The sequence below is a fragment of the Porites lutea genome, chromosome 5 (assembly GCF_958299795.1).
Source record: "Porites lutea chromosome 5, jaPorLute2.1, whole genome shotgun sequence".
Lineage (NCBI taxonomy): Eukaryota > Metazoa > Cnidaria > Anthozoa > Scleractinia > Poritidae > Porites > Porites lutea.
Window position 1 is genome coordinate 21,378,579 of NC_133205.1, and position 18,931 is coordinate 21,397,509.

Genomic DNA, 18,931 nt, shown 5'->3' on the forward strand with positions numbered 1-18,931 from the left:
TGTCTGATGCCTCGACACCCCATTAATTCCATACAGCCCTGCGAAATTGGTTCATACCGAGGGGGATTCCGGCAGTTTGTCGATCCGTGGGGAGAAGTGGGGGAGGTGATAGTATCTAGAATTGACTGTCAAACAGAAAGACCGGATTAAGTGATTTCTGACCTATCCATGTAGCGTCGAGCCTCTACATTGTCCAAAGCATTTACTACAATGTCCTGAGACTCAAAGAACTGATCTGTGTATAAGGTTTCTTCTGTTTCTGGGCACACTGTAAAGACAAAGAAAAAACAGAAGTGACAAAAACGTACAGGGACGAAAGGAAAGGTTTATTCAAATTACAATTCTGATTCACAGTAGCGGCCCTTTGTACATGAACGTTCGTCAACCCATCCATTTTGTTGTTGTTGTTTTCTTTGTTTTGTTTCTTTTTTTTTCACTGATGCTAACATTTACCACCTCGCTTTATTTTTCACCACACTGGACAGTTTTGCCACAGCAGTACACAGGGCGCACGTCATATTCAGTGAAATTCAAGTAACAAGCCCTGGGGCCCCGTTTCTTGAAAGTCCCGATAACTTTTAGGGCTCAGAGACAGATATTACGAACAAAATCTAAAGAATGAATGAGGCCGAGCGCCTTGTTTTTCGAATTCCTCAGGAGACTCAGATTTCCCTTAGTCCCAACCGCACGAAATGATGCGCATTTCCGTGATCTTTGCCAACAATTTCATAATTGTGTGGCATAGCCTTCTTATGTTACAAGATAATATCAATGTTGTTTAGCTTCTCAACTTTGAGCTAGACGAAACACAGCCAATTGATAATTTGCTTCCTGAAGGCATAAAGAGCTTTCTAATAAATTACCTTTGTGTTGATGCGGATCCACATGAACATCTGAAAGGTGTAGAGAAAGATTGATTTAACAAGGTAAAAGATTGCTTGTCTAATTTTCAGGCGAGCAAAAAGCCTCTTTCGCTTTCTGTTTATCAAGCACTCAATTAGCCTGCACAGCTGGAGGGATTAGCGAGAGAGCGAGCGCTGTAATGTATCAAAAAAGTGCTGTATTTTTGTTTGGCGATGGAGCCGCTAGAAGATGAGAACAAGTCAAAAGGAAATACTGATGGATCTTCCCTCGGAGAAGATCGGGAAAAAGTTTAATTGAAAAACCGAGGGCTTTTTTCTCGGAGAAGGAAGGGAACAAGTCAAACTGAAATCCCGAGGTGTTCTCCTCCGCAGCCTCGCCCTTCACTTCGTGTAGCGGTTCCTTAGTCGAGAAAGTATCCCAAGCATTATATCAATCCCGCCAGGAACAGAGACTAGCCTCCAAAACAATAGTAACAGTAATTAATTCTGGTCTTGACATACCAGGGTTTATAAGCGCAACTGACGAAGCCGCAGTACTTGATTTGGGTTGCTAGAATGAGGAAAAAATTTTCGTTAATACAAAAACCAATCCTATGAATGCTAATTCTTGACCTTTGGGTCTTCTAATACTTGCCAGAAATAACAATTGTCTCAAGGTCTCGTAATATTACAAAGAGGAAACAGTCTTCATCAGCAAATCTATACTGGCTTCAGTGATAAGTTGTAATGCAGTCAACTCCAACTCTCTTTAAAACGATGTAAAGAGAGCCCAAACACGGCCAGGTATCGCGACGGGTCAGATATTAGAGAAGTTACGCACTAAGTTTACAGACAAATGGCAAACGGCACGCGAATAACCAAAATTGACTGGAAACTCAGAGCTCCCTGCCATCCGATAGATGAACATTCATCTTTACAGTTTTCACAGACAGTCCGCCCCCTGTAATCTCATCAATTCTTTCATTTACAACGCGAAATGAAACTGCATGATATTGAAGGATAAGATCCTTCAATGGATACGGCAGTGTTTTTCATGAACATAAAAACCAACGCCTTTAATTTGAAAACGACAAACGCAAAAAAAAAATGGCGGGAAAAAGCATTTCATGGTCATCTCTGTCCATCGCTCTTTGCCGTAAATGTAGTGCTTAATAGAGAGTTTAAGCTTCACGTATACGGCAAACGTCAGATTCAAGTTGAGAATTTCTCAAAATAGAAAATGAGCAGATAAAAACAGCTCAAAACAATTCTTACGGATAAAAAATTTCGTGAAACTATTCATTTATGCGTAGAAATAATGAACAGTAAACGACAAGTAAAGGGGAAACTTGGTCACGTGGTGCAAATTCGCGTTTGCCGTTTGACGTAAACGTGACGCTTAACCTCTCTTATGTCTCTATGGAGGTACATGGATTCCCTTCACAGGGGACACGCGTCTTGCCTCCGCCGCAGAGGCAGGAGTATGTATGATGAATATTGACGTATGGAGCAACATTGTAGCCTGAGAAGACTCTTAGGGATGAATGATAAGGAAGATTTAGCAAACACACCGCAGCATCAAATAGAACGCAAAAGCACGCCAAAAGACTGAAGGTTACTTTTGACGCTCAATTTGCTTCACTACCATTGGTCAAGCCAGTTGGTAGATTTCTGCGCGCCGACGTCACTGCCGTCACGTTGGCATTGCTAAATCAACCAAATAATGAAGACGGACACGTCATGATTGAAAGAAAGTGTGGAGAACGGCGACCACCTTATAGAGAGTCAAAGAAAATCATGACTGAAAAACGACAAGGACCAACTCTAGTTGACCTTTTTGCATTGAGTTGTCGGTTAGGAAAGGTTGACTTCTGAAAACTCTCTGTCAACTGAATATGATAACGCCGAAATACGCCCAACTCTAGGTGTCTATCTTATAGAGAGTCAACTAAAACAAGTAAAGAAAGACGGGGACCAACTCTGTAGGTTTCCGTTTTGAACAGTCAAGGAAATTGACTGAAAAACGGCAAGGACCAACCCTAAGGGCCTGTTTACGTGGAGGTGGGGAACCCAGGTAGGTGAGGTAACCGGGGTCCCTCAGCTCCATATAAACAGACTCTTAAGTGTCCATTTTGCATTAAGATGTCCGTTGAGAGAGAGAGTTAACTGTGGAATGCTTTTATTACCTGAATATGATGAGGCCGAAATAAGAACTGGCGATTTAAATTCGATTTTTCTATGAGGTCATTGTCTGTGATCGTCATCTGCAAATTAAATAATAACATGCTTCAACTAGAAACTACAAACAAAAACTGTTCAAAAGTCAAAATGGCGAAACACGTCACTGAGTGTTAAAATAAAAATGAAAACTACCATGCCATTCGCGCCTCCAGCAATTCCTAAAAGAGCAAAGTTCTTTAACAGCTCACACCCTATAGCACCACATCCAACCTGAAAAAAAAAACAACAACAACAATTTATATTAACAAAGGTGAGAGGGCTTGTATTTATTGGGAGGGGGGGTTAGTCGGTAAAATTCCTTGATATTTCTGCAAAATATTTCCCAATTCCCCTCCCACTCCCTGTAAGGACCAAAAGAAATTACAATCCACCCTTGTCTTCACTTGTCATAAGGAGCGGGTATTTTGTTGTTGTTGCTGTTGTTGTCTTGTTGTTCGTTTGGTAGGAGTATTTTATGCAGCTTCATTTCTTTCTTAACGAGAAGAATTAGAAGTTGGTAAACGCTATTCGACGTTTCGATGTATCCAACAACATTATCAAGATGCCATCAAACGAATTCAAATCTCAACTCTTTTAACAACTTTGAAGTTGGATACATCGAAACGTCGAATAACGTTACTTTTATTAATTTTCGTTGCTGTTGTTGTTGTTGTTAAATAATTTAACAAGAAACTGACCATCCGATTTCAATTCTTTCTTACTCCGACTTTAATAAAACTCGGTACTTTTTTCTGGCTTGTGTGAAAGGGGAAAAATACATTTCTTTGCCTAACCCAATAAGCTTATCAAAAAACAAAATAAGTTGCTTACCATGAATAACCTCAGATTTGCCAGTTTACTATGGAGCTCCTCTCCGATACACATGCGTAAAGAGTCATATCGGTCATGCCTAGAACACACGGAAATAAAGTACATATTCTAGAAACCGGTATTATTGTTGCCCCAGTAAAGTTGCCTACAAAAAGAACGACCTAACATAACTATGAGTAAGCGCTTCTCTCTACCTAGGCTCCTGTCAATTTCTGAATACAGTCGAACCTTCACTAACCGCCACCTCTCTACAACGGCCACTTTTTTCGTCCCAGCGGACAGTCAATACATTAACTGTTGTTTAAACCTCTCTACATTCTCTACATACGGCAGCGGCCACTAAAGCATGTCCTCAACTGGCAAAATAACCTCTCGTCAACGGCCAGCTTTTTCAGAGACTGATGAAAAAGTCAACAATGGTCATGACATTTAATCCGTATGGCGAGTTGATGATCGTATTTTGATTGTGTCCCATTTACACCGCTGCAGTAGGCAAAATTTGTCTACCATACTTGAAGCGAATTATGGGAACCTTGCTCGTTTTGTCACGTTAACATTTTGATTCAAAAAATTACTCAAGTTTTTTCTGTTTTTTATCTCTATATATTAGATATGATTGGATTGACATTATGGGATACAGTAAGCATGAAATAAGGCACAATAAACATGTTCAGTACTCCGTAAAAATAAATTGTCATATTACACCCCTACATTCCCGTAGCGGCAACCTCTCCACATGGGTATTGCCCTATCATTTTTTTATGTCAGACCAAATATGTAGAGGGTGTCCTACGTTTTTCATTTTTTAGGCCTCTTCTGGAAATCTCCTCTTAGTCTAACAACAGCTACTTTCTTCTGTCCTCAAAATGGCCGTTGTGAAGAGGTTCGACTGTATTTATACAACACAAAATAATTCCTCACTCCTTTTCCAACCTTGACGTCAAATATTAACTCAGTTGAATTTGTTTAAATTTCACTTAACGGTGTCTTTCGTACTTTGTATCATTTCACTTCATACACAAACGCTTTTTTCAACGTTTATGTTTATGACTACTGCCATTATTAGTTTTCATCTTGTTTTAATCCACTTTAACGGCCTACAAGTCCGATAAGACAGGGGCACCTAACGACTATTTTCTGAAAATATCTGTTCGGAAGACGATTTGATATCTAGAATTTTCTGCACATTTTTTGCAAAATGTCTTGCTTGTCTGCCTCTCCTAGGATTTTCGAAGATCTAAGAAATGGTATAATTGCCCATTTTTAACGAATTTTTTCCCTAAAAGGGTCACCTTCAATTTTCGGGAGGCTTTTTTCTGGCTGAAATTTTCGAAAAGGTAAGTTTTGATCCCTCTAATTTTCGAATCACTAGACTTTCAGCTAGGAAATCCGAACAGATGAAACATTTTTAGAGGATAAAAATATGCCTATATCTACCGTTTAAATACTAAAATACGTTTAACAATGCTATGTTCAAGTGGTTTTGAACTATATTCTCGTTGGGTGCCCCTGATAAGAGAGCAGCGGGGAACGACAGAAGGTGGGTAACACAAGAACCATGAGAGCTGATCCAAGAATTCGAGCAGTCTTTCTTTCTCTTCAGATTTCGTGAGGGGAGTGCACGCGCGCGAGCATCGAGAAGTCAAGCGCGTGGTCATTGGCGTGTCACGCGCGTTTTGCTTGACGGTCCAAAAAAAAAGAGAGACTGCTCGTAGTCTAAGGTAATCCATCCAATTTAAAAATAACTTAAAATGTATAAAAAAGAAAGATGAAGAAATTGTCAGAAAAATACCACATATAAACAGCTAATTATGATAAAATACTACACTAACAAGAACTTATGTACTTTACACAGAATAAAGGAGGACTATAAACAACATACTATTTCTACATAAAAAGTACCAGAATTCTCGCACAAAAAGTCAAATAAAAATACCACAACTAACCTGGGTAAAAACGATTTAGTGTCCAGTTTTTCCTGTCCCTTTAGAACTTCAGTGGCATCAATGTAGAGCTGTTGATATAAACACACAGTTAAGGGCGAATGACTTACACAATGTACTTTATGTAATTCGTCTCGAGAGCAAACATACTGATAATGTTCCTGGCACACGTTCTAGTTTTCACAGTCACTATTACAGTCTGTAAGACGAAGACCTCAATAAAACAGACACCCGACACTGTAGTTGGTCCCTACGTCTCTTTACCCCTGTTGTTTACCTTGTACATGAGTAAACCAGTCGGTTCATGATTGGAGCAAATCTGGTAAGCAAATTCAGGGCTGGTAAATTTCATACCGGAATCGTGTTTTAACATTTGCGCAAATCAGAAATGGAACACGAATTTCCGTTTGGAACATTCCCACCGGGATAAACAACCTCCGACTTTCAAACCAACTTTACAGCTTTTCCCACCTAATTAACCTTGGGCACCTGTGTACTTTAAAAACTAGTGACAAGCCTGATACGCTCTGCACGTACCCACTGCTTTAGAGGACTGTACTTTCCCGTTAAAGCTTTTAACACTTCTTGGCCTATAACTCCACCAACAGCAGCTGCCAGAGGAGAAAAACAGCCTTGTGATGTAAAAGACAATTGACACAACAAATCTTCGTCAAGACAGTCGGCCTACATTGTACAAAAAAGGATAAAATAAGCATAGCTTCATGTTTTACTCTCATACATACGTTTATTCGATCACATCTTTATTGGATAAAGCTGGTTGGACAAATGGGCAACTTTACAGCTACAGTTTGCTTGCGTCTACAAACACTGCCCATGAGTGATCAAAACAGCTGGTTTTAACATGTTTACGGGAGAGGGGGGGGGGAGAAGCAGAAGGGTGCTGACAATAAGCAACGAACTTGTACCCGAAACCCATGAAGAGTATCCCGAAGTTAAGTGTTTCGCTTTATGGACGACTCACTGTTTTACAAAACGTCTTTAAAAAATTTACATTTACAGGTTAACAATAAACATCTTTTTAGGCTTTCTCTGGGTAAGATGGGGAGGGAACGACTTCGTTAGACTGCCTGTAATTTCATGGAAATCAGTAGGAATGTATTCTGAAGAGTATTTCTGTGTGCGTGCGCTACTTTGGATAATTAAGATCGGATAAAAAAATTAGGTCTGGTTCTATGGCACAGTTTTGTTTCCTTGAAATATGGACTATCGATACAATAAAATCAATGTTCCATGCAGATATCATGTAAAACATCCTGCCTGCATTAGTTCCTCTCCTTATGCCAGCATGAAACTGTATGACAGAGGTGTTTAGCAATTTTTACGCCTCACTGATTATCCTATCCTGCACCTGGATTATGACAGTGATAGGCGAGAGACAAATATTATAAACTGTTGGGAAATTACAGAAATGTCCATTGAAGAGAAGAAAGTGGCAGCTCAGGGTCTTGCTACTCACCTTTGTAATGGCTGCCTCATTTAAAGACTTTGCAATCTTACATAACTCCATCGCATCTTCCTTGTTTCTGAAAAAAAAGTCGTTAATTCGGTGTCCATCGTCCTATCTCAGTGTAAAATATCGTCATTAGAAATTTTTTAAAAAATCAGTTAAACATAGAAATTAGCCGAGTCCGCTGCATACCGAAAAAAAAAATAACTGAAGTAATGGCTATAATCTAGAAAACTGTGAGTGTAAACGGCAAGAAAAGAGAAAGAACAGGGGAGAAGAGAAAGCGAAAGGAAACAGTCGAGACTGCTGTGTCACTTATGAACCCAATTTTGCTGTCTGCGTACGCCGAAACTTTGGAAACCGATATTTAGCATTTGGAACAGAATGCCGCATAGTTCTCGATCTTTTGCAGCGTTTTGGTTCTTTATAGCAAGACAAATATGACCAGAAAACGGCTTGAATAACTTCAAACTCGTTTTTCAACAAAATCGAATGGCGAGCGAGTGAATGGCTTAAGACAAAAATAAGTAATAGCTTTATACCTGATTTCAGGCATTCTTCCATTCTTCTCTTGAAATAAGTGTAACGCATGTATTCCAAAATGTAGCTGCAGGGGAACCTGGTGGTGATTTAAAAAAATGTACTAAAAACAATAATATATAGGTTCAGAAAATCTTCATATTCCTCCCGCAGAAGTGATAAGAAAGTCGACGTATAATGATCCAAGTCAGATCATTATATGCTTCTGGGAAACTGTCCACCTACCCCTCCCCTATGCCAACATTAACACTTACTTCTCACTTAGGGCAAAATGTTGGCTTAGGGGAGGGGTAGGTGGACAGTTTCCCAGAAACATATGTCTTGGAGAAGGAGAGGGTCTCAAAAACCAAAAATATAAAGAAAAAGAATGAACGTCATCACGATGTATTAAATTAAATAACATATTCTCTTTTTGTTTTAATAATCCTACCTCTATTTTACTGAGATCTGCAGTAAGAATATCTGGTTTACTAAGCTGTGTTTCTAGAGATTCCTGCAAAACCAAATTAAAAGTAGCCAAATTAGTGGACGTATTTGTGTACAAATCGTACGTCCAATAATTCACTGAAAGGTGAGTCGAAACAAGAGATTGAGTAATACAGTCGAACCTCCATGTGCGACCACCTCTCGTAAGCGACCAGCTATCCAAAACACCCTGCCTACCCTGGAAATTTGCTCGACGTCCACGTACGGTTTAAGTGATGTCATCGCACTGAAGTGAATACCCCGGATAAGACAAACCAATAGACTGCGCATGCTTCTGATCTTACATCCGACATTTTTTTGGCTTTTTCCCGCTATTGTTGAGAATAGTGTGCTGGCTCGCTCAAGGCTCGCCAGCAATTACTTGCCGTAGGAGATTGGCAGATCATTACATTTCTATAACTACTGTAACCACAGAGTAAAACTAATATTTCTAAATAACACCCCACAATAAATAAAAACCTTATAAGAGTTCTATTAACTTACGAAATTCAATAAAGAAGAAGAAGTCTTGATTTGTCTTCCTATTCCACCATATTCATAATCTTTGTACTCAGGTCCACTAGTATCACAGATACTAAATGCATAGGGAGATAGCACTGTAGAAACATCCATCAAGATGACATAAATATGTAAAAATATATACATCACATATAACCCCCCACCCTGGAGACCCAGGGGTAGTCAACAATCAGGTCAGGAGAAACAGCAGGGATTCTTCCACCCTACCAGGGCTGCAAGCAAGCTCTCTTGAGGGGGGGAGGGGGGGGAGGGTAGCCTGTGCAAGTTCGTCCAAAAAGTTGAGACGAGAGCAAAATTTCAACATTTCTACTTAGTTTTGTTTGTTTCTTTTTACCATAACAATCACAGTTTTGACGTCCATTTCCGTTGAATTTTCTCGAAAAATCGCGCACGAGAGAAAGGAAAAAACAAATTGCGCCACCATCACATCATTTTCATGGTCTGTACGGTCTTATCGAACATAGTTCTCGACCAATCAGCACACGAAAAATCGCTCCGTTATGGTAAAAATGGGATTTTTCCATGTTGCGTAAATAAAGGCTATGAAAAACGTTTAGCAAAGGCTTCACATGCTTACATGAAATACACTCTTGGGTATACATGCAGTCTATTGACCAACACCAAGGCAACAAAACATACACTGCAGATTGTACATGTGTAGGGTTGATCTATATACATGTACCTAACCTGAGATCGGGCCCAATTTTAGCAGTTCTCATACATTCTCTCTAAGGAATGTAATTTTCAAAGTGAAACGAAAATAGAGCCTGATCTCAGGTTAACATGTATTTCTAACCTTTGACGGTCTGTTCTGATCCATTGAGAGCAGTCATTCCGACAATTTCTTTAAATGTGACCTTATCACCAGTCTGTAAGCCATGCATCCGATTTTCTAATGTCGTCACCACACCAGGATTTGCCTGTTGAAACACATTTTACAGCTCAACATAAGATTATTACTTTTATATGAAATGACAATAAAGTTATTTTTATTCTTGTCATCAAAATTATGTTGCTTATGTACCTTAGTAATTTTCCAAACAAAGAATTCCTTTGGTTCCTCCCCAGTGGAGTCAAGGACTTCAAAATTCAGTCCAAAATCACAAAATGCCCAACTGACCACTCCATGTATGCCTGCACTAATAAACTGCAGATATAAACATGACAAAAGATATTCAATATCAGGTCAATGTAGTAGTTTAACAATTACAGGTAAGGTGTTTGATTCACCAGTGATTGCCAGTGACAGATCCAGACCCTGAGATAACAGGGGAGGGGGGGGGGGGGGGGGGGGGGCAGCCTCTAAAAAAATTTTTTTGGTCTAAAAATAAGCGGGGGGCAGGCCCTTTCCCTGGATCCGCCACTGATTGCTTCCAGGGTAGGGCCTCTCAACCAGGATTCCAAAACCTGCTTCTTTGCTTTTTTTTTCTTTTAGACTCAATGTTTTTTAAAATCTGCGGTTCCTGTGACCTGGTTGTAGGAAGTTTAACCAACAACGACGGCAACCTCTACGAAAATGTCACTTAAAAAGTGAATTTGCGCTACTTCAAACTTTATCGCGCTTATTCCATTTCGTTCAATACATCAACTGATGGCAGAGATGAATTCTAAAAGACTGTTTCAAAGTTCAGGGAAAGAAAAAAAAGTTGTTGTCTTCATTCACGTCTTCAACAAAACGTTAAATTAAGCACTTTCACATTGTAGTCATGCAGCAACAGCAAAGAAATGTACAAAAAAGCATGATGCACGTGCAAAGTTGTTGTTTTGCCAATCTAAACCTAATGCTTTTTTGCCGTTCTTGTTGCCGATGCCGTCGTTGTTGCTTAAGCTCCCTTTTATTACCTATCACCTTCACTGATCACCTGTGTCAAGCATAACCCAAACAATAACAGAGCTTTTGACAGAGATAAACCCTTCCAAAAATTCCTTTAAACTATCTAAAAAACACAAAACTTTATTCAAGTCAAAATCCCCTTTTTCAATCTTTTTAACACTGAAAAAAGCAATATGCCAAACTTAGCAAAATCACTGCCTGCAGCGGTTTTCAATTGCCTGGTCACACTATAAAATAAGAAAATGGCTACCTCAAGATAAGTCCAGTCATTACTGGTGCATTTGTCAGGCTACCTTTCAGTAGTTGTTGTTGTTGTTTTTTTTTGCACAATATTTTGCACTAGGAACACTTGCACTGGCGAGTAAATTATACTGGATCTTATGAAAAGGTGAAAGATCAATCAATGTTCTTTGCACTTGCCTTAATAGGTGGCTTCTGTGACATGCAGAATGAGTCTACTTCAAGCTGTAAACTAAGTGGGGCCTCTGTGAGAATCACGCACTAATAAAAAGAGAATTCGCAGGGACAAAGTGAGAAAAACTACTTCAAAAAACATGTTGTTTTATCTAAAGTTAATGTGCACTTTGACATTGCAGAATTTCCACAGATTATTGAAGTTGCAAATCGATTAAAGAGATTTGACCAATTCTGAATGTGAAGACTTCTTTTTGTTCTATCCCCAAAAAGAACAGGGGAGACAATTTGGTAATCTGTCCATCAGAGATATTTTAGTTATCACGTGACTTGAAGATAGACATCCATCAATTGGGTATCCGCTGGCCAGAGTTGCATGACCATATCGTGGGCTAGGTGACAACTCATTAAGGTCATGTGTTTTTTGAAGTTTTCCACTAACCAGTTATTCGCTTTTAATTGATCGCAGGCTCAAGTTTATGTTTTTCAGCCAAATGGTTCTCCCCTAAAGTTAAGTATAGATTTGTGGATTTCTTTGCAATGGTTTAAAGTCCATTGTCTAAGTAAATTTAAAATGCAAAAACTAGAGTTTCGCTTTTAGTTCTGGCTAAATCTTTATATTAGAAAAATGAAATATAAGTCTTAATGAATACCATTTAAGAATTGCAGTGATCTGGCTGGATATTCCTGATTAATACTGAAATAAAGTCTCCTTATGACAGGACTGGTTTGGCAGCATGGCAAGTTCTCCCAAAATTAATGGCAAGCACCCTAAGACTTTTTTGACTGAGCCCTAGTTTTCTATTCTGTAACATGCTCTAATTTTGAGCTTGAAAATCTGAAAAAATCGAAACACAATAAAAACCCTCGACTAAGAACCGGGTTTTTAAGAACCTGTTAGGCTAAAATGTTTCAGTTCGGGCCCCCCCTATACAAGAACCTGTTTAGCTTAAAACTTGAAACAGGTTCTTATTATCTTCCATCTATAATTAAAGAAATTCTGTACACTTGTAAAGGACTTCAAAATTCATGTAGTCAGTGCTTCAGACATTTAAAAATGACATAAATACTAATTTGGTATGATGGTTCTAGTGTAGGTAATAGCATGATTAGTAGAGATATTTGGCATAAATACCACCAGTGATATTTCAAAATTGTTATACATAATTTCCAGGCGAGTGAAATTTGAGACAATTTTGAATTACATCACGAGTGGTATTTTATGCCAAATATCACATACAAATTATGCTATTATTTGTTTATACTACTACCCGCGAAAGGTTGTAATTTTCACATGTAGGTGTTTCGAATTAAGCTGAAATACCACTGCTCTAAGTCAATCAAATTGCAGAAATTTCTCATGTAGTTGTATAATATGAGGAATAAGCTGAATACCACTAAATACTCATAGCTTCTTTCTTTTTTTTTTCAGAAAATAAGAACATTATGATTTTTAACTTTGTGCTAATTACCATTTATGTAAGAACCAGCTGGTTAGGCTAACCTGGGAAAATGCAGGCTGTTAGTCACAGGTTTTTACTGTAATTTCTTATCATAAACTCAAGCTCAACAAAATAAATTTAAGAAAGGTTAACTATATCTGGGTTACCCTGGAATGATAGTACTGAGATGTAGAGTGTACGATGTACCTGGTAGTGTTTGAGGAAATCCAAGTTACCACTACTGATAGATGTAGTTGAAGTTTGAATAGCAACATAAGGATTTAGCTCTGCAAGTAGTGATGCACTGGCTTCTGCTCTAAAGATAAAATAACAAAACAAAAATATAATAACGTATGTATACAAGGACTTGAGTTTCGAAAAGATTTATGGACATTAATTTATTTATCTATTATTAGGGTCTGCTGAAAGAAACACTGAGATTCTCGGGAAACAAAATTAACACTGTTTCCCTCAGGAGGGGTCGTATTATATTTAGTTTTGAAGCCTATCTTGATAGGAAAAGTATAAATATACAGGATAGATAACATCCATGAGACCACTAGTATTCCCCAGCAACCAGCTGCAATGACCCCACCAGGGTGATTGGAGCCCCCCCCCCCCCCCCCCCCCCCATCTCTAGAGAGCAGTTTTGAAGCCTCATCATCAAATATATATATATATAATAATAATATCTGTGATGATTACTGATGAAGGAAAAATCAAGATGGGTTTAGAAGTTTTCTATGACCTTTTTCAATTGTTTTTGTTTGAAGAATTACAATTTTTCCTCTGGATACATCTCAACAGACAAATTGTCATTCTTCCAAAGTTAAGCTTGTTTAGCACATGTAGGCTGATTTGCCTTGTGCCATTATGCTCCAATATAAGATCAATTATTGTTTGTGTTGATCCATTAGGAAAATGTAATTTTAGAAATTTCAAATAAATTTATCATTATTAATATTACTATTATTATTATCATTTATTATAAATTTCTGAAATTACATTTTCTTAATCAAACAGTTTCATGTCAGTGTGGTTACCCTCACTACCATGGCAATTATTTTTTAAGGGAGAAACTAACAAAACAAATTTAAAATATCACAAACTAATGTCCTACCTGTTTTTGTTGTTTCTGATATCATCCTCTCTCAAGAAGAACTGGCTTCCAAGGTCTTCAAAGCAGGCAATCTTGGTATCATGTAGAGTGATAGACTATTAAGCATAAGAACAATAATTATTATCTTCAACTTCTTAACTTAACTAAAAATCAATGTGCTAGAAATTTCCACAATTAATTCAGTGATTGTGTTACAACCTTTGGACAAAAAGGCAATTCCATACCCTTAGTAATCAAGAGTCCAGTGGAGCTAGGGGAAACATTTAGACTCCCCTTGACCCCTTTAACCCCCAATATCCACATACAAATTCTCCAAACTGATCTCTATACATCTCCTTTAAGAATTAGTTGAGAGAATTTGATAAAAGATCAAAGCATTTTCTTTCAGGTGATCATTTTATTAATTCTCATAACCTTTCCTCTTGATACTGTATTGATTGTATTGACATTATTAGGAGAAAATTGGTGTTGGTCACTAAAAGGGTAAATATTACATTTCAGGGGCACCTAACATCAATTTTCGGAAAAAAATCTGTTCGGAAGACGATTTGAGATCTAGAATTTTTGGAACATTTGTTGTATTATTTCTTGCTTCCCTGTCTTTCCTAGGATTTTCAAACATCTAAAAAATGGTATAATTGCCCATTTTTAAACAGGTTTTTACCCGAACAGATGAAAAATCTTTATGGAATAAAAATATGCCTTTATCTACTGTTTAAATACTAAAATACGTTTAACAATGCTATGTTTAAGTGATTTTGAACTATATTCTTGTTGGGTGCCCCTGACATGTAACTTAGGCTATGTTCCCAATACTGGATGGCTTTTCGTCCTAACACAAATAGCCATCTGATGTGGTATGAATGCCTATGCGATAAGTGACTCTTCACTTTAGAGACTGGCCGGTGTGCACAGCTTCACTCTGTTACAGAAATTGCCCCAAAATCACCATTCTTATGTGTGAACAGAATCCCTATCCTGTATGGTTCTCGTGCCAGCGCAAAAGTTATCCGGCATAGTATAAAGAACAGAGCCTTAAACAGAGTGTTCACAAAAGCTGTAAGCTAGCAGAGGCCTGTTTGCAGAGAATGAGGGTGACCCAGACTTAAGCATCTGAACCAGCTAATATTTAAAAACCTCAGTAATTGCTTAACCTTTGGATGAACAAGCAAATTAATACCCCAAACATGGGCTGAGCAGAGGAGGCACAGTTAGATCCCTCCTTGAGTTTTCTTCTATTATTATTATTTTTTTATTTTTCTTTTCAAAATTCATAGTTAATAAAAAGCCTACTGTGCATTGGCCTCTAGAAACTGATGGGCATTATGAGATATGATACTCAGTGCTGGTAATGACATCTTTTAAAAAAAATTCGATCATAAATTATTTTACTAATAATTCAGTTCTATGCAAATAGCATAGAAGGTAAGAAGAACTCAAGTCTCCTTCAGAGCCATTTTTTGCTGAAGGTCTAAAATAGATTGTAATGAAACATTTTGCAACTTTTTGTCTGTTTTTCTTTGCACAAGAAAGAATAAATTTGATTTTTATTAAAATGACTTAACCTCATGTCAACATAATTTATCTCATAACCATGGCATCCAATGTTTACAAAATTTTTAAAAAATTTGTGTCAGAAATAAATGAACAGATATAGATACTCAAGTTAAGAGGGTATGGCTCAAACTTAATAAAAACAAAAGAAAATTCTTTCAGGCATGGCTTCCATGCACCCACCCTACCCTTGCACATCTCAGAAAAATGTGACGCAAAATTAGTGGTCGCATGACTGGCCATTAACAAATTAATTTTTAGGTTAAAACATTACCTTTACACCAGCCAGGACAACATTTTTTGCTAAAGCAAAAACAAAAAATTATTATTAACACTCAAGCCTTCAATGTTTAGAATAAAAATCTCTAGAAGCTAGTGATTATGTTCAGGTATGCACCCAATCATTGATCGAGGCTATTGCTAGTTTTACTTAGTTTCTTATTTATTTATATATTCATAATCCTTCATAATGCGACATAGGCATTATTTTCAGCAGATCTGTATCAGAAATGGTAAGAAGACAAGCTTGACAAATATGATTGAAGAGATGCATTGAACTTACACTAATACATCTGTATGCATAAATATTCATCACTCCTAGTTTTGAGAGACATTTAAAGTATCGGAGCAGCCTTATCATAGCCAAGAAATAAAAAAGGCCTTTCATAACTACAGTGTAGTGAGCCTGAGCTTTGGCGTTTAACTTACCTATTTCTACTCCCAGGCCGCCAAGACCACTCAGGAACACTTTAGACTGTGCCATTTTGATCATTGCCCCATCACCGAGCATATAACGCTGACGACTGGAAAAAAAGTACATAAGATTTTTGGTGGATAAACCCTTGAAAGCATTCATATGAAGCAACTGGCAGTTGTTGACCTATTTAATTTCTCCTCCTTTGAAAGTCACAACAATGGGACTGTTTCCTGCCAACTTGTGATATCATAGCCACAAATATTGATCACCACACTATACTTTGTGATCATAATAGAACTACTCATGTCTTTATGGTGCTGCACAACAAAACACATAATCACTGGACCATTGAATTGCTTTAGTCAGCAGCTCTTCTACCACAGTGAATGCCTTTTGTCTACCACATGATAATGTTGCAGCACTTTATTCACAAGAAACAAAACTATTACACTGCATGGCAAGAGGCAAAAATAGGATCATGTGACAAAAAGCATGAAAACTGGTACCACCTTACTCATGCCTAGGACTCAGTCAGTGTTAGAGAACTTCGTTTCCTGCCCCAGTCTTGCTCAGCCGGCAAGAAAAAAAAATCCAGTCAAGTCCAATACAGGTGTCACTGATACCTTAAGTAATTAAAAACTGTTCCTTGAAACAAACCTAAGCATTTCCCTGGGTAGATTAATTAACTTAAATGTAACCAACTTATATAAATGTTACCCTAGGGATCAGTCAATAAATATTAAAACAATTATTATTATCATACCTGTACAAAGAGTCATCAATTTCAACATCAGCTGCATTTGCCATTTTAGAGCACAAGCCTTTACTTTATTTCCAAAAATATTTGCAGTCTATTTGTTTTACTATGATATCAGGTTGGGGGCCTGAAGAGCTGTAGAGAGACAAAGAAAGATGTACATTTAAGAAAGTCAAATAAAATATTTAAATATAACAGTTTGAGTATCCACAAACAAGGCCTGTTTCCATATCCTGAGAAAACAGCGAACACTTTGTGGTGCTACCACTGGTTTCTCTGCAAAATGATGCCTGAGGAACAACTGCACAAATTCCATAATAATGAGGTGTCACTACTCAGATCTGGGTAGTGCTTCCTATTGGTCATTTTACAAGGGAAATTTGCTGAGAACTTGGTAGTGACACATCATCTGTATGGAATTTCTGCTGACCTCATTTCACAAGGAAACCAGTGGTGGCATCACAAAATTTCAGCTTTTTTCTCAGGTTACTGTTTCCATGGAGTGAGGGTTACTGAACCTGTTTTGATGTCTTTTGTCTCCTTTCTTTGGCAGGTCAGATAGGGTTATCCAGGCCAACTTTCTAAGCTCCCATCCTCACCAACTCCCTCCCCTTACCCTCTTGAGGCTGGGCTATCTTTATTTACTTGCAAAAAGAATTAAAAAATTATTGTCTAAAGTAGAAATGTACTTTAGTCATGTAGTTTAAAAACACTCCACTTAAAAAATTACAAACACATAAACTAAAATGGAACATAATCAGTTGAAACGTCCCAACTTGTGCTTTTTACAAACATTGTTAAGGAAGTTGCAAAGGTCTGGCCCAGGTTGTCCAAACATTGGATAGTGCTATCCACCAAATAAATCACAATACAGCCAATAAGTGTTACCAGAAACAACTGCGTTATCAGGGGGGGGGGGGCGCTACTGTGGATTTCAAGTGATGACGATGATGGAAGGATTTTTTTGGGTTTGAAATTTTTGATTTCAGGATTTTTGGGGCGGTAGGACAAATTTAGCAAGTAGTTTTGAGGGTTGCTTGTTTTAAGCAGGGATTTTGGGTATTCAAAACAATGTGACAATTCATGGTAGTGGCCACGTATCCTGGAGGAGGATAAGGAGCCTCAGATCAGGAATTGGGCACAGGATTTTTCTAGGGGTTAATTTTTGTTCAAGGGATTTTTGGGGGTATTGTTGGAAGCCCTAAGGGTATTTTTGGGTTTTGATTTTTGCCCCCATTTGATCCTTCCCGTCACTTGAAATCCAGAGTCCTCCCACTGGGATCCACCCTTTGAACAACTGGGGCCAGGGTTTGAAACCTGGTCAAATTCAAGTTCTTTTTCAACTACTTAGTTTGATCATCTCACTGTGAATATCACAACCGGTTTCATCTCTTCAGTCACAGTTCTAGTGTGTGATTTAAATTCATATATTCACAGCCATTTAGGACACAAAGTTGGCCATTAAAATGTGCACAATTTGGTGATGTTGTGACTGTTGAAATCAAGCAGCATAAAACATGGGGAAAAATAAATGCTAACTTGTATATTACTCATGCCAAGCTTATCAAGGCCACATGATCCAAAAACAGCAGATGGCACAAGCTGCAGAAAGCTGTATGTAAATTATACCTAAGTTTGATCACGTGTCTTCCCAAAAGGTGAAATAAAACAAGTCGCCTATAAATCGAAATTTTGGACGGAAAAAGCTTAAATTATAAAAAATTAAAACAAAGTAAGGTAAAGCTGGAAAAAGACAATAGAATCAAGCACATTTAGAGTTTTAACGTTACTGTCGAACTCTGGAAGAGAGCGAAATTTTAGGCACTGTGATAACCGGAAGAGGTACAAAACACTTTCTGTAAGGAATTCTCACGTCTAATTTTCCTCAGAAATAATAGCACAAAAAAACTTTACCGAAATTACCGTACCTGTCTATCCAATCTGAGAACGAAAACAATTCTTCAACGACTCAGACAAGAATATTATATTATTTGCAGGCTCTCCAACTGAACTCCACTAGCCAGCGCAGCCGGCTTCGATGTCAAGCGACCGAGAGGGACTTGAGACTAGTTCCCAGTCTCTTAGCGCTAGCTGAGGGAAAATCAAAGTAAAAACTATGCATGGGGATGGATACATTGTTCAAAAAATAAAGATGCCAGGTAACAGAATAAAATATTTATTTCCAGTTGAAATGATATACCTAAGTAAAATTCCGGCTGCCGTACATGCACCTTTCAAACCCGCTTAGCTTAACACGACTTTAT

The 18,931-nt window shown here is 37.9% G+C and overlaps 1 protein-coding gene across 1 annotated transcript in view; it reads right to left on the reverse strand.

Annotated features, from left to right (window-relative positions):
- LOC140936784 (ubiquitin-like modifier-activating enzyme 6) overlaps positions 1-18,712 on the reverse strand; it is a 44,223-nt gene extending 25,511 nt beyond the window's left edge. The window contains exons 1-21 of the mRNA XM_073386272.1: positions 18,596-18,712; positions 16,674-16,802; positions 15,922-16,016; positions 15,488-15,516; positions 13,660-13,754; positions 12,747-12,855; positions 11,104-11,184; positions 9,874-9,996; positions 9,646-9,769; positions 8,814-8,926; positions 8,275-8,337; positions 7,847-7,923; positions 7,314-7,380; positions 6,374-6,520; positions 5,840-5,907; positions 3,894-3,972; positions 3,216-3,293; positions 3,029-3,106; positions 1,365-1,413; positions 864-893; positions 163-268 (exon numbers count right to left, since the gene is read on the reverse strand). Coding sequence (XP_073242373.1) covers positions 163-268; positions 864-893; positions 1,365-1,413; positions 3,029-3,106; positions 3,216-3,293; positions 3,894-3,972; positions 5,840-5,907; positions 6,374-6,520; positions 7,314-7,380; positions 7,847-7,923; positions 8,275-8,337; positions 8,814-8,926; positions 9,646-9,769; positions 9,874-9,996; positions 11,104-11,184; positions 12,747-12,855; positions 13,660-13,754; positions 15,488-15,516; positions 15,922-16,016; positions 16,674-16,717 — 1,655 coding nt within the window. The 5' untranslated portion in view covers positions 16,718-16,802; positions 18,596-18,712. The remainder of the gene's footprint in view (positions 1-162; positions 269-863; positions 894-1,364; positions 1,414-3,028; positions 3,107-3,215; positions 3,294-3,893; positions 3,973-5,839; positions 5,908-6,373; positions 6,521-7,313; positions 7,381-7,846; positions 7,924-8,274; positions 8,338-8,813; positions 8,927-9,645; positions 9,770-9,873; positions 9,997-11,103; positions 11,185-12,746; positions 12,856-13,659; positions 13,755-15,487; positions 15,517-15,921; positions 16,017-16,673; positions 16,803-18,595) is intronic.
- Between the last annotated feature and the right edge of the window lie 219 nt (positions 18,713-18,931).